The 13400-nt window shown below is 38.1% G+C and overlaps 1 protein-coding gene across 2 annotated transcripts in view; it reads right to left on the bottom strand.

Annotated features, from left to right (window-relative positions):
- Positions 1-1789: 1789 nt before the first annotated feature.
- Positions 1790-13400, bottom strand: part of CORO2A (coronin 2A) — a 192696-nt gene continuing 181085 nt past the window's right edge. For both annotated transcript variants that reach the window (XM_044271266.1, XM_044271271.1), the window contains 2 exons: positions 11444-11694; positions 1790-6074 (listed from right to left, as the gene is read on the bottom strand). In XM_044271266.1, the coding sequence (XP_044127201.1) occupies positions 5946-6074; positions 11444-11694 (380 nt within the window). In that variant the 3' untranslated portion in view covers positions 1790-5945. The remainder of the gene's footprint in view (positions 6075-11443; positions 11695-13400) is intronic.

Here is a 13400-nt window from a genome sequence, read left to right as displayed (position 1 = left end):
GTAAATTGGAGTTGATTTTTTTTTATAAATAAAGGTAAAAACTATCTCAAATTTACAAAAAAATGGCTATTTTATAAATTTTTTAATCCCTGCTAAATACTTACCATTACTATGTCTGCTTTATGTTTTCATAATTTGGTAAATGTCATTTTATTTCTAGGACGTTAAAAGACTTAGAAGCACATTTATTAAGAGCAGCGTTTTACACAAAGCATTTTAAAAAAAATACTGTTTTTGTGTCGCCATTTTCTGAGCCATATATTTTTTTTTTTTTTCTGCCATTCGTTTTGTGCGTGGACTGTTTTTGAGTGATGAGTTGAAGTTTTCATTAGTACCATTTTGGGGTACATAGTACTTTTTGATCGCTTGCTATTATGCTTTTTGTAAGGCAAAGTGAGGCTACTTTCACACTGGCATTTTGGCTTTCCGTTTGTCAGATTCGTTCAGGGCTCTCACAAGCGGTCCAAAACGGATCAGTTTTGCCCTAATTCATTCTGAATGGAAAGGATCTGCTCAAGATGCATCAGTTTGGGCAGACTAGATGGGCCAAATGGTTCTCATCTGCCGACACATTCTATGTTTCTATGTTTGCCTTTGTTCCGTCTCCATTCCGTTTAGGTGTCCCGTCTGACGAAACTGAGCCAAACGGATCCGTTCTGACAAACAATGTAAGTCAATGGGGATGGATCTCTGACACAATAGAAAACTGATCTGTCTTGGCTATGTTAAAGATAATACAAACGGATCAGTTCTGAATGGATGCAGACGTTTGTATGATCTGAACGGATACGGCTGTGCAGATCCATGACGGATCCGCACCATACGGGAGTGTGAAAGTAGCCTGACATTACAGCATTCATCTGATGGGGTAGATAATGTGATATTCTCATACAGCTGGTCGTTAAGGACAGGGCGATATGTAATGTGTCTTTTTTTTTTCTTTTTTGAAATCTCAAAATATTAAACAAAGTTGTTTGTGTTGCCAATTTCTTTCAATCACCTCATCCCATTTTTTGTAGGATGAGGTGAGGTTTTCAGAGGTACCATTTTAGGGTACATAGTACTTTTTGATTGCTCGCTACTACACGTTTTGTAAGAAAGTGATAAAAAAATGGCTACTTTGGCGCAGTTTTTATTTTACAGCGTTCATCTGATGAGGTAAGACCACGCAATATTTTTATAGAGCCGGTCATTACGGATGCGGTGATGCACAATAAAGAGATATTTATCTTATTGTATATGGCTTCATGAGGGGAAAGGGTACTTTCATACTCATAAGCTTCCGTAGCTGGCAGGCTCTGATGCCTGTGGAAGGTATTGGGCTGGCATGGCAGCCGCCATTGGGTCCTAGTCATTGCAGAATGGGGTCTTGATGGGTACCCCGTACATGCAATGATCAGCGTTGACCAAGGCACAGGAGGGGTTAAAATAGTCAGCATCGGTGCTTTCACCTGCCGCTGATTGAGCAGGCGCAGTTTCTGCACCTACCAGATCAGTGCGCCGTACATGTACGTCAGCTGTCGGGAAGCCACTTCCCACTGCGCCGCACATGTACGGTGGATGCCGGGATGGGGTTAAGCCAAAGTCTGAACAGAGTCTAGAATATAACTGAATGGATAATATGGTTAAAAAAAAAAAAAAAAAAAAAATGTTCACACACATACCCTGGAAAGTTTAAGTCTCATGAATATTTTTAGGACACTGAAGATCATGCTTTATTTATAAGTTATGATTTTATCTTTTACAAAAAAAATAAAAAATACATGGGAGAAATTAAATCTGCACATAAAAATAGGAAAAACTGCCAAAGAATGCCATTGAAATTAAAGATCATACAGTACATTATTCACAAAAATCTATTTTATTATACTTTGTGTACAAATAAGACAGTTTAACAAACTTGAAACTAAAAATGTGATTTTGAAAGGCCTAAAAACTGAAGAAAAGAAGGTCTGCATATTCACAAATATTCAAAACATACATTTGTGTAATTGCATTTATATAGAAGTATTCTAAAACAGTCAAATGCTAATTGTTTGTTCCTTGAAAGCTTACATGGTAAACAATGAAAAATTTCATTTTCAAGTAATTAATACATGCCAGCACATAACATCATTTAAACAAAAAAATAAAATAAAAAATTCTACATAATAATGTATTGGGTAATTCAGTAGTGGTGAATCTTACAAAATACACATTTCATATGGATTAAGAATAATTTAAATATAATATTCTACAGGAAAATAATCTTCTTTATAGAAAGACCGTAGATCATGCTTTATTATAAACTTTTTACGTGAATATACTTTTTTTTTCATTTTATCAAGCAAGGATTCATTTTGAACAATGAAAAAAGAGAGCATCTGTACAAGGCATCAGAAGTTAGAACTAGCAACTCGGAGGCAGCCATTCTGAAGTGCAGTGCAGGCTACCATTTAAAAGTTTAGGAAATTTACAGACTGAGTGTACTGCATAGCTTTCACAACATGTGACCCTCCAACCCACTGTTCTAGTCTGAATTCTACAGAAGACAGCAATTAATATAATTCTGTTATCAGGTAAAATAAAAACTGGCTTACATCCAAACCTTTATGCACAACTGTGCATATCATGCATCCTTATCATGCAAAAGAAAACTCTAAAATGTTTTTCATATTTTCTGAAATATATGTCACCAACTTACACGGTAATTAAGAAACAGTGAGACTTGTGAACAAGTACTAGTGCAGACAGGACAGCATTAATGCCCATGGCAACCATTCAATTCACTCATTAGCCTTGATCTGAAAGGCTACTTCTTGTCAGCTTTAATCTTTAGACATAAGTTGTCTGTCTCACTCTATTACACATGTAAGAGGTCTATATTCCTGATTAGTCAGATGTCATTGTAAAACACCTCCCTGCCTTCTTTTTAGACATATTTTTAGGCACTTCTGATTTCAACAATTTCAGTCAATTAATAAAATCAATAAATTACAAACCAGTTTACAGATAGAAGCAAATTCTGTTAAAATACTTGGGTGCAACCGAGAAGGTAGTAAAGTAGTAATAAACAAATGTAATAAAATTGGAAGATTTAAGATTGTATAAGCAGAATATCAATGATTTTTCAAACCCGCAAGGGGCATTTAAGGCATGGTAGAATTTACACAGTTATAATTCTTAAATTCAGTTCTTTGGGAGCAGGAAGAGGTTTCTAGTTGATCACAAAATGAATTCAAAATATATATGATAACTAACATCATAGGTGGCATTCTGGAAAATGGATATGGCTGTGCTGTGGGAGGAGATGCTGATCTCCCCCATAACCCATGGTATTTAACTGAAATTAGGAAAAACACATTCAGCCTAAGGCTACTTTCACACCAGCGTTTTTGCTGGTTCCGTCATGGATCAGGAAAAACGCTTCTGTCATGATAACACAGCCGTCTGCATCCGTTATGAGTGGATCTGGTTGTATTATCTTTAACATAACAATGACTGATCCGTCTCTAAACTATTGTAAGTCAATGGGCGCCGGATCAGTTTTCTTTTGTGTCGGAGAAAACGGCTCTGTCTCCATTGACCTATGATGGATCTCAAAAGCGGAAAGGGAAAACGCTGGTGTGAAAGTAGTCAGAAGTGAACCCAAAAGGAAAAAAGTATAAACTAAAGACCAATCCTTCCACTCTCTTCTATATTCACTCCTGTGAAACCAAGATTGAACTTTTTGGCCTCAATCCTAAGAGTCATGTCTGGAAGAAACCAGGAACTGTCCAATACCATCCCTACAGTGAAGCATGGTGGTGGCAGCCTCATGCTATGAGGGGGCTTTTCAGCAGCTGGGACAGGGAGACTGGTAAGAGTTGAGGGAAAGCTGAAAGGAGCAAAGTACAAAGATATGGTTAATGAAAACCTGATCCAGAGTGCTCTGGACCTTAAACTGGGCTGAAAGTTTATCTTCCAGCCAGACAAGGACCCTAAGCACATAGCCAAGACAACACAGGAATGGCTTACGGACAACTCTATGCATGTCCTTGAGTGGCCAAGCCAGAGCACTGACTTGAACCCAATTGAACATCTCTAGAAAGACCTGAAAATAGCTGTCCACCAATAGTCCCCATACAATCTGACAGAGCTTGAGAGGATCTGCAGAGAAGAATGGAAGAAAAACCCCAAACCAGGTGTGCAAACCTTGTGGCGTCATACACAAGAAGACTGGAGGCTGTAATCACTGCCAAAGGTGCTTCAAAGAAGTCCTGAGAAAGGGAACTTTTTTTTTCCAGCACAAGGCAGCAACATAACAAAATGTGAAAAAAGTGAAAGGGTGTGAAGAATTTCTGAATGCATTGTATATACATGACTATAAACTATTCCTACCCTGGAAGATATTCACAAAGTACAGCAGCAGATATTTGTCACCATGATAACATTGATGCAAAACTGTTCTGTTAGCTGTTGTCCTACGAGTCACCAAAATACAGCTTGCTATGGCTGATTTCAAAACTGTAAGCGATATATTGTTTATCTAAAAGCGGGATATACATAGCCTAGAAAATAAGTGGTTAGTTCACAATTTGAAAGGTAGCGGGATGCGAATATTTATTATTTCAGGAGTTATATTTTAGTACCTGGACGATGCTGAAAAAAAAACAAATAAGGACAAAGCAAAGGAATAGCCAAGGATGGAGGTATTCATCAGGAACAAAACACAGAAGACATCATGTGAACAGATTCAGGACACTAAAAATCTTGACTATTTCCAGACTCTCACTTTTAGGGTCCATTCACATGACCGTATCAGTTTTGTGGTCTGCAAATTGCGGTTCTGAAAAACACAGATACCGGCCATGTGTGTCTCCCATTTTGTGCCCTATGTTAGATATGCCTATTCTTGTTTGCAAAACAGACAATAATAGAACATGTTCTATCTTTTTTGAGGGACATACTGATTTGTTGTCCGCATATTTTGTGGCCCCATTTAAAATGAGTGTCCACATCTGATCTGCAAAAAATACAAATTGGATGCAGACAAAAAATACGATTGTGTGACTGGACCCTTAAGGAGGACCGTTTGTCTCTCCTGACATGTCTGTCTCTAACAATTCTGGATTACTTTTGCTTACAACTCTGCATCATGCTGTTCCTCGCTTATTTCTCCTGGAAATGTACGAATAAATGGACAACTGTCTGCTACAGTTGTCCTTGTCAATGGCATGTATCCCTATACAGGTTATTCAATCCGTGCAGACTGTGTAGGGAAACATCCATTTGACAAGAGTAATAACATGTATTCATACATTTAGGAGGAATAAAAAAGGAATACCACAATGCTGAGTTTTAAGAAAAGATGCCCCATTATTATTTTATGAGGAATGTATGTATTTATGAAGTAGACATGTCATGAGAGCTGCAGGTTAGAGAAGAGGCTTTCATCTTGACATATTTGCCACACATTTATTTTACTCACATATATAGCGAGGACATATTCTGCTGCGCTTTACAAGCATCATCATCACTCACTGTCCCAAATGGAGATCACAATCTATCTTCCCTATGATTATGTCTTTGATGATGGGTTTAGTTATGCAAGGACAACATGAAATAAAAGCATAGGAAGTCTATTCAACACTGGTTCTCTTGTCACAGATAAAGGACCTCTACCCATATTCAGCAATTGACTTGATAAGGCTGTCATGAATATGCACCACTGCATAGTTAGGCTTTGTATTTCTCTAACATGATGAATAGACTCTGTGTCCCTCTAGGGTTGACCAGCTATGATTGTATTTTATATAATATTAAAAACATAAGCAAAAAGTCATAAATATTATGTGCACCCTGTAGCATTGCTACATGTGTGTCAGTGATTTCTTTCTCTTTTCACATAAAGATAAATGGATTTTAATGGCTTTTTTGGAGGCATTCTGCCGAGTTACATTCTCTAGGTTGTATGTTGTGTAGCATCAATACACTGTGCTGTTTCGAACATTCTTGATTTCTAATTCGAGTTGCAGAATCTGAATATCCCTTTGGCTCAACTGATCACGTAATCTGCGGATTTCCTCCTGCTGCTTGTAAAACATCTTCAACAACTGCAAAAAATAAAAGATAAATAATACTATGAGCACTGTAACGGTTTAATCCTTCCTCATGATCAGTCACAATGGTCATACATGTAACACAAAGTAGAAAGATACTGGTGCACTACTTGCATGGTGCTTCAGTATTAACTAGCCAATCGCACCTCATGCTTAAAGGGGTTGTCCAGGTTCAGAGCTGAACCTGGACAGCCCTCCATTTTCACCCCGGCAGCCTCCCGACATGAGCATCGGAGCAGTTCATGCTCCGATGCTCTCCTTTGCCCTGCGCTAAATCGCGCAGGGCAAAGGCATTTTTCAGAGTTCCGGTGACATACCAGGCTCTCCATGGGGCTGACAGGAACCCCGGTGACGTCACCGGCACTGATGGGCGGGATTTGGCTCTGCCCTAGCCAGTAAAACGGCTAGGGCAGAGCTAAAGCCCGCCCCTCAGAGCCGGTGACGTCACCGAACACACTGCTGGGCGGAAGTTACCGCCCGGCAGTGTGTTATTAAAAAGAACAGAGCCTGTGCCCAGCGCGATCTAGCGCAGGGCACGGGAGCGCATCGGAGCATGAGATGCTCCGATGCTAGGCTCAGGGGGGCTGCCGGGGTGAAAATAAGGGTATGTCCGGGTTCAGCTCTGAACCCGGACAACCCCTTTAAAGGAGTTTTCCCGATTTAGGGCTGTTCTTTATTTATAGACTACATATTAGCTCAGATGCTCCCCCTTGTCGGGCTGCATTGCATAGGGCAAGGCTCTCTTTGTTTTTTGCCAGTGACGTACTATGCTCCTTTGCATAGTACCCATATCCAAAACAGCCTCCGGCAGATGTCACCGGGCTACCTGCTAGGTGGAAGGCTCCACTTAGCATAGTGATGTGAAGCCCAGTACGTCACTGGCACAAAAGAAACAGAGCCTTGTGTTGTACGATGCAGCACGACTAGGGACCGGAGAAAGGAAATGCTCCTATGCTCCACTAATATGTAGTCTATATAAAAAATAAAAATAAAAAAAAGAAGAACAGCTTATACCCAGGTTCAGCCCTGAACCTGGAAAACTCCTTTAAAAGCTTTTTTAAGACAGTGTTGTGTTGTCCATAGCATTTCTCTGTACATGCGTATGCAAGCTGAGTGATTAGAAGAACCTACCTTATAGCCTTTAAAATGACTGACAAGTGGAATCTGGTTTAACAAGTAAAATATTGTGTAGACTACGGTAAGTTAATATTACAGGCAAACTACCATCATTACATTTTACTCACATGTTAAAGTACAAAAAAACAGGTGGATGGTTTTCTGGATTTTTTGAGCCTTGTATCCATGTATTCTACTTCCCGTCATGGCTCTTTAACTTCCTCCTTTGTTTAGGCTTTTAGCACAACCAACAGTCACACTTGACTTTGACTAGTCAGACCATTCACTCTCACCAGAGATGAAAGGTCTGGCAAGTGAAAGTTAGGGCATCACACATTACATCAATAAGTGCAATTCTCTTCTGTGGCATATTTATCTAGGCCTATCAAGATAACAATAGAGCTGTCACACCGTTATCCCAATTCTACACCTACTAGTGGATAACATCTTCCTATCACAGCAGAAGTAAACTAAACAATGGATTACTGTCTGATACTTAAGGACCCTATATTTAAAGGGTAACTAACTCTTTAGACAAGTTCATTTAAAATATTCCAAATGCCCATAAATTCATTTTTGTAAACTTTATTTATGGATCTTACTGTCAATCGCACTTCGGAATCAGTACACTTGAACACTGCTGCCATGTCAATTGTGTACATATGTATGGATTCCACTGTACTGCTGGAATATAGGCTGCAGCAAATGCTGTACTGGCAGAAGTACATATCACTGCTCCTGCCTGTGCATGTTACTCTCAGGAAAGAGCTCTGCACAGCACATTGGTGCAGGAGACCCTGCACAGATATATGCTATGCCAGAATTTAGGTGAGTGGAGCAGGCAGAGACAAGAGCAGCAATGTGTGCTCCTGCTAGCACAGCGCTTGCTGCTGCCTCTATTCCAGCAGTACAGTGGAATCCGTAAACCATCGACATGTCAGCAGTGTACAAGTGCAAAACTGATACCCAGAATTTCAGGTACCTATTTGTTTAGTAAAACAATTAAATTCTTAAATAAAATAGATTCTAAAAAATAAGTCATTATTCTAAAGTGTTCGATACGTTAACCCCTTAAGGACCAGACAGATTTTTGCAAATCTGACAAGTGACACTATGTGGTGATAACTTTAAAACGCTTTTACTTATCCAGGCCGTTCTGAGATTGTTTTCTCGTCACATATTGTACTTCATGACAGTGGTAAAATTGAATCAAAATATTTCATTTTTAATTTATAAAAAAATAAATACCAAATTAAAAAAAAAACATTGAAAAATTCGCAACTTTCCAAATTTCAATTTGTCCGCTTTTAAAACAGATAGTGATATCTCATATAATAGTTATTACTTTACATTTCCAATATGTCTACTTCTTGTTTGGATAATTTCGTGAATGCCATTTAATTTTTTGGGGACGTAAGAAGGCATAGAAGTTTAGAAGCAAATCTTGAAATTTTTCTGAAAATTTCCAAAAGCCACTTTTTAAGGACCAGTTCAGGTCTGAAGTCACTTTGTGAGGCTTACATAATAGAAACCACCCAAAAATGACCCCATTTTAGAAAGTAAACCCCTGAAGGTATTCAAAACTGATTTTACAAATGTTGTTAACCCTTTAGGTGTTCCACAAGAATTAATGGAAAATGGAGATGAAATTTCTGAATTTCACTTTTTTGGCAGATTTTCCATTTAATAAAAAAAAATCCGCTAACAAAGCAAAGGTTAACAGCCAAACAAAACAATATTTATGGTCGTAAACTGCTGTACGGGCACACGGCAGGGTGCAGAAGGAAAGGAACGCCATATGGTTTTTGGAGGATAGATTTCACTGGGATAATTTTAACTTGCCATGTCACATTTGAAGACCCCTGAGTAGAAACTCCAAAAAAGGGACCCAATTTTGGAAACTACGGGATAAAGTGGCAGTTTTGTTGGTACTATTTTAGGGTACATATGATTTTTGGTTCCTCTATATTACACTTTTTGTGAGGCAAGGTAGCAAAAAAAAAAAATAGCTGTTTTGGCACCGTTTTTATTTTTTGTTATTTACAACGTTCATCTGACAGGTTAGATCATGAGCTATTTTTATAGAGCAGGTTGTTACGTATGCGACAATACCAAATATGATTTTTTAGTGTCTCCATATTCTGATAGCCTTATTTTTTATTGGTACTATTTTAGGGTGCATATGACTTTTTGATCGCTTGGTATTACACTTTTTGTGATGTAAGGTGACAAAAAAATGCTTTTTTTTTTTTTTTTTTTTTTACAGTGTTCACCTGAGGGGTTAGGTCTTGTGATATTTTTATAGAGCAGGTTGTTACAGACGTGGCAATACCTAATATGTATACGTTTTTATTTATTTATTTAAGTGTTACACAATAACAGCATTTTTTAAACAAAAAAAAATAAATCATGTTTTAGTGTCTTCATTCTAAGAGCCATAGTTTTATTTTTTATTTTTTTGGGCAATTGTCTTAGGTAGGGTATCATTTTTGCGGGTTCAGGTAATGGTTCGATTGGCACTATTTTGGGGTGCGTATAACTTTTTGATCGTTTGCTATTACACTTTTAGTGATGTAAAGTGACCAAATGGCTTTTTGATACAATTTGTATTAGATTTTTTTACGTTGTTCATCTGAGGGGTTAAATCATGTGATATTTTATAGAGCAGGTCGTTACTGACACGGCAATACCCAATATGTATACTTTTTTTAAATTTAGGTTTTATACACTAAAATCATTTTTGAAACAAAAAAAAAATAAAAAATCATGTTTTAGTGTCTCCATTCTAAGAGCCATATTTTTATTTTTTGGGCGATTGTCTTAGGTAGGATATAATTTTTGTGGGATGAGATGACTGAGTGGTACAATTTTGAGGTGCGTATGAATTTTTGATTGCTTGCTATTACACATTTTGTGATGTAAGGTGTAAAATGGCTTTTTTGACACTTTTTTTTTTTTACAGTGTTCACCTGAGGGGATAGGTCATGTGGTATTTTTATAAAGCAGGTTGTTACGGCCGCGGCGATACCCAATATGTATACTTTTTTGTTTTTTTTTACATTCAACATTTTTGAAAATAAATAAATCATGTTTTAGTGCCTCCATAGTCTGAGAGCCATAGATTTATGGGCTATTGTCCTATGTAGGAGCTAATTTTTTGCGGGATGAGGTGACTGCTAGATTGGTTCTATTTTTGGGGGCATATGCCTTTTTTATTGCCTGGTGTTGCACTTTTAGTGATGTAAAGTGCCAAAAATTTTTATTTTTATTTTTTATTTTTTTTTACACAGTTTTTATATAAATTATTTTTATGGTGTCTATCGGACGGGGTTGATCGTGTGATATATTTATAAAGCCGGTCGTTACAGACGCGGCTATACCCAATATATGTGTTCTTTTCCTTCCATTTTTTTTATTATAAAAGTAGGGGAAAGGAGCATTTTTCCTTTTTTTAACTTTAAACTTAATTATTTTTTTTATTGAAAACACTTTAAACTTTTTTTTTTTTTTTTAACTTTATTTCTGTCCCACTCTGGCACTTCAACTTCTGGGTGTCTGATCCCCTCTGCAATGCATTACAATACATTTGTATTGTAATGCATTGCCTGTTAGTGTATAACACAGTAATACCCCAACAGGTTGCCTAGGAGATGCACCTGAGGCTGGATCTCCTGGGCACCCGTAGAAGGCAAGTCCCGATGCCGTGCAAGGCATTGGACAGCCTCGGCACGGCATCAGGCTGCCGATGCGCTCCTTCACCCTCTGCAAACCACTTATATTTTAACTAAAATGGTTTGTAAACACAAAAAAAAATAAAAAATCATCAAATTATTAACTATTCTTTATCGAAGGTTTCCTATACATAAACACTGCAAGAATAAATGAATTTGAATCACCAAATGGTAGCGCGTGTACATTAAAAGGGTGTTTCCATCTCAAAGTGATGGCATATGGCTAAAATATTCCATAACTTTATTGATGGTGGGGGACCAACCTCTGAATCAGCTGTACTTGGCCATCTTCACTAGTCCCATAGATTTTGGATAGAGTGGCAAAGTGTATGCTCAACCATCACTCCACTCAAACGGCGGACGAGAGACCACTGCTCTAGCAATCTGTGGAGGTTCTTGCAGTTGGACCCTCACCAATTAAGCGGTGATAAGATGATAATTTGTTCTTACCAGCATACCCCTTTGAGCCACTGTTAAAAATAATGGTAGCCATTCTTACGTCCACATATACCATACCTCATTCTCATTCTTGGGTGGTGGACATTCAAATAAGTCGAATCCATTGGAGATTAGTGAATTTCTAGTATCTTCAGATTTTGCTGCGATTCTCCTCTTCCCTCTGTCTTCCCTTATGATTTCTGTTTTGTATTCTATTTCCCATAAAGTCTTTGTAGGAAGCTTTACTTCAAACATTTTCTTTGGTTCTTTAGCAAGCAGCTTGTCTTCCTCCTCATAGGATCCAGGTTTTAGGGATATTAAAAGAGGACCTAAATGGGAATAAACACCAACTGATCAATACAGTGGCTTGTTTGAACCACATGCCATACAAATGAACTGCCGCTGTCATCATCTCCTAGAGGAAGCTGGAATGGAAACTGGTGCCCCCCATGGTGGCTACTTAGCAACAAGCTTTATCACCAGAAGAGTCCATACAGAATCTTAACGCCACGCTCTTGGTGAGCAATCTGTCACCCAGGTCTCCACTTCTATGAGAAAGGAAATTTATCAGTAAATTCTAATCTTTAGAACTTATTTTTTATTTTATTAACTTTTTTATGTGACTATACACATGAAAATGTATTCCAGTTTTCACACCAGCCACTAGAGCAGACACAATAAGCTATTCCTGTTTTATGTAGTTGACCTGTCAGCTTTGCGTATATAGCACAGAATGAAGAGTCATTACATTATCTTTGGATGTTTGGGGCTGTAATAATCTCCTGGGGTCCTAGATAAGGTAGGATAGCAACAATACACAATCTGTTCAGCCGATTGTATGCGTGTCCCAGGAGAATAAAAAGATTGGGTACTGGGATTCAAAACATATTATCGTTTTCCCTTGCCGATCGGAGGAAAGTCGGAATTTCACCATACAGATTAGATTACATTACAAAATAGCTGGTTCAGCCAACAATAGTTTAAGGTGTATGGGGTCCTTAAAAGTCTATGACATGTCTGTCAACTAATACCCATTCATTGTAGTTGCAATGAAGTATACACACCTATAGAAATTGCAAGAAGTGTGAGCCTCCAATAGAAATAATAAAACAAATCGCTATCTTCAACTATTACAAAAAAAATGTATTAATAAAGTTAAAATACATGAAACATTTCCTTTAAATGCTGGTAACAGTGTTTCTTGAAAGTTTGTGAACTTTTCAAACTGTCTATGCTTCTGCATAAATCTGACCTAAAAGTTCATAACATTTTAATACAAGTCCTAAAAATAGACAACTAAATTAAAAAGTCAAAGAGTCAAACATATTAGACTTACTCAAATGATTCAATATCTCATGTCTGTGAGTGGCAAAAGTATGTGAACCTTAAGGCTGGGTTCACACTTGAGCGTTTTACAGCGCGTTCAAACGCGCTGTAAAACGCTCAACACATGAAAACCAATGCTTCCTTATGGCCCTGGTTCTCACTTGAGTGTTTTACGCGCTGAAAAACGCCCTACGCTCAAAAAAGTTCTTGAGCTTCTTTGGGGCGTTTTGTCGCGCGTTTGCGGCCATAGGATTGCATAGGAACGCGCAAATGTGTTCTTTTGCGCGTTTATGACCAGAAAACGCGTGTTAGAACGCGCGTTTGGCACATAGCAACAGGCAATAAATCCTAGTGAGAGGCAAATGTCTAGCCTGACCAAGATGCAACAATTGCCGCAATTGGTCGCCTTCTGGAGAATTCCATGACTGCAAACAATCCACTCTCCCAACACACATGAAATTTCCCACCTGCATTTCTCTCTCATTAGACACCTTTAATATAGACAGGGCTGTATTTTCATTGGACAACACTGCCGTCAATCACACAAACGTGCGTAATACGCGCGTTGACTATGGGCAAAAACGCGCACAAAAAACATGCATAAAACGCGCGTTAAACGCGCATATCAAATACGCTCAAGTGTGAACCCAGCCTTAGAGTCGGCAGATACTTTATTATTAGGTTAGGATATCAAAGTAGGAACATAAGT

The sequence above is a fragment of the Bufo gargarizans genome, chromosome 1 (genome assembly GCF_014858855.1).
Source record: "Bufo gargarizans isolate SCDJY-AF-19 chromosome 1, ASM1485885v1, whole genome shotgun sequence".
In the NCBI taxonomy this organism is placed as follows: Eukaryota; Metazoa; Chordata; class Amphibia; order Anura; family Bufonidae; genus Bufo; species Bufo gargarizans.
Note: the sequence above shows the minus strand (reverse complement) of the source record. Positions and strands in the feature narration are given on the sequence as shown.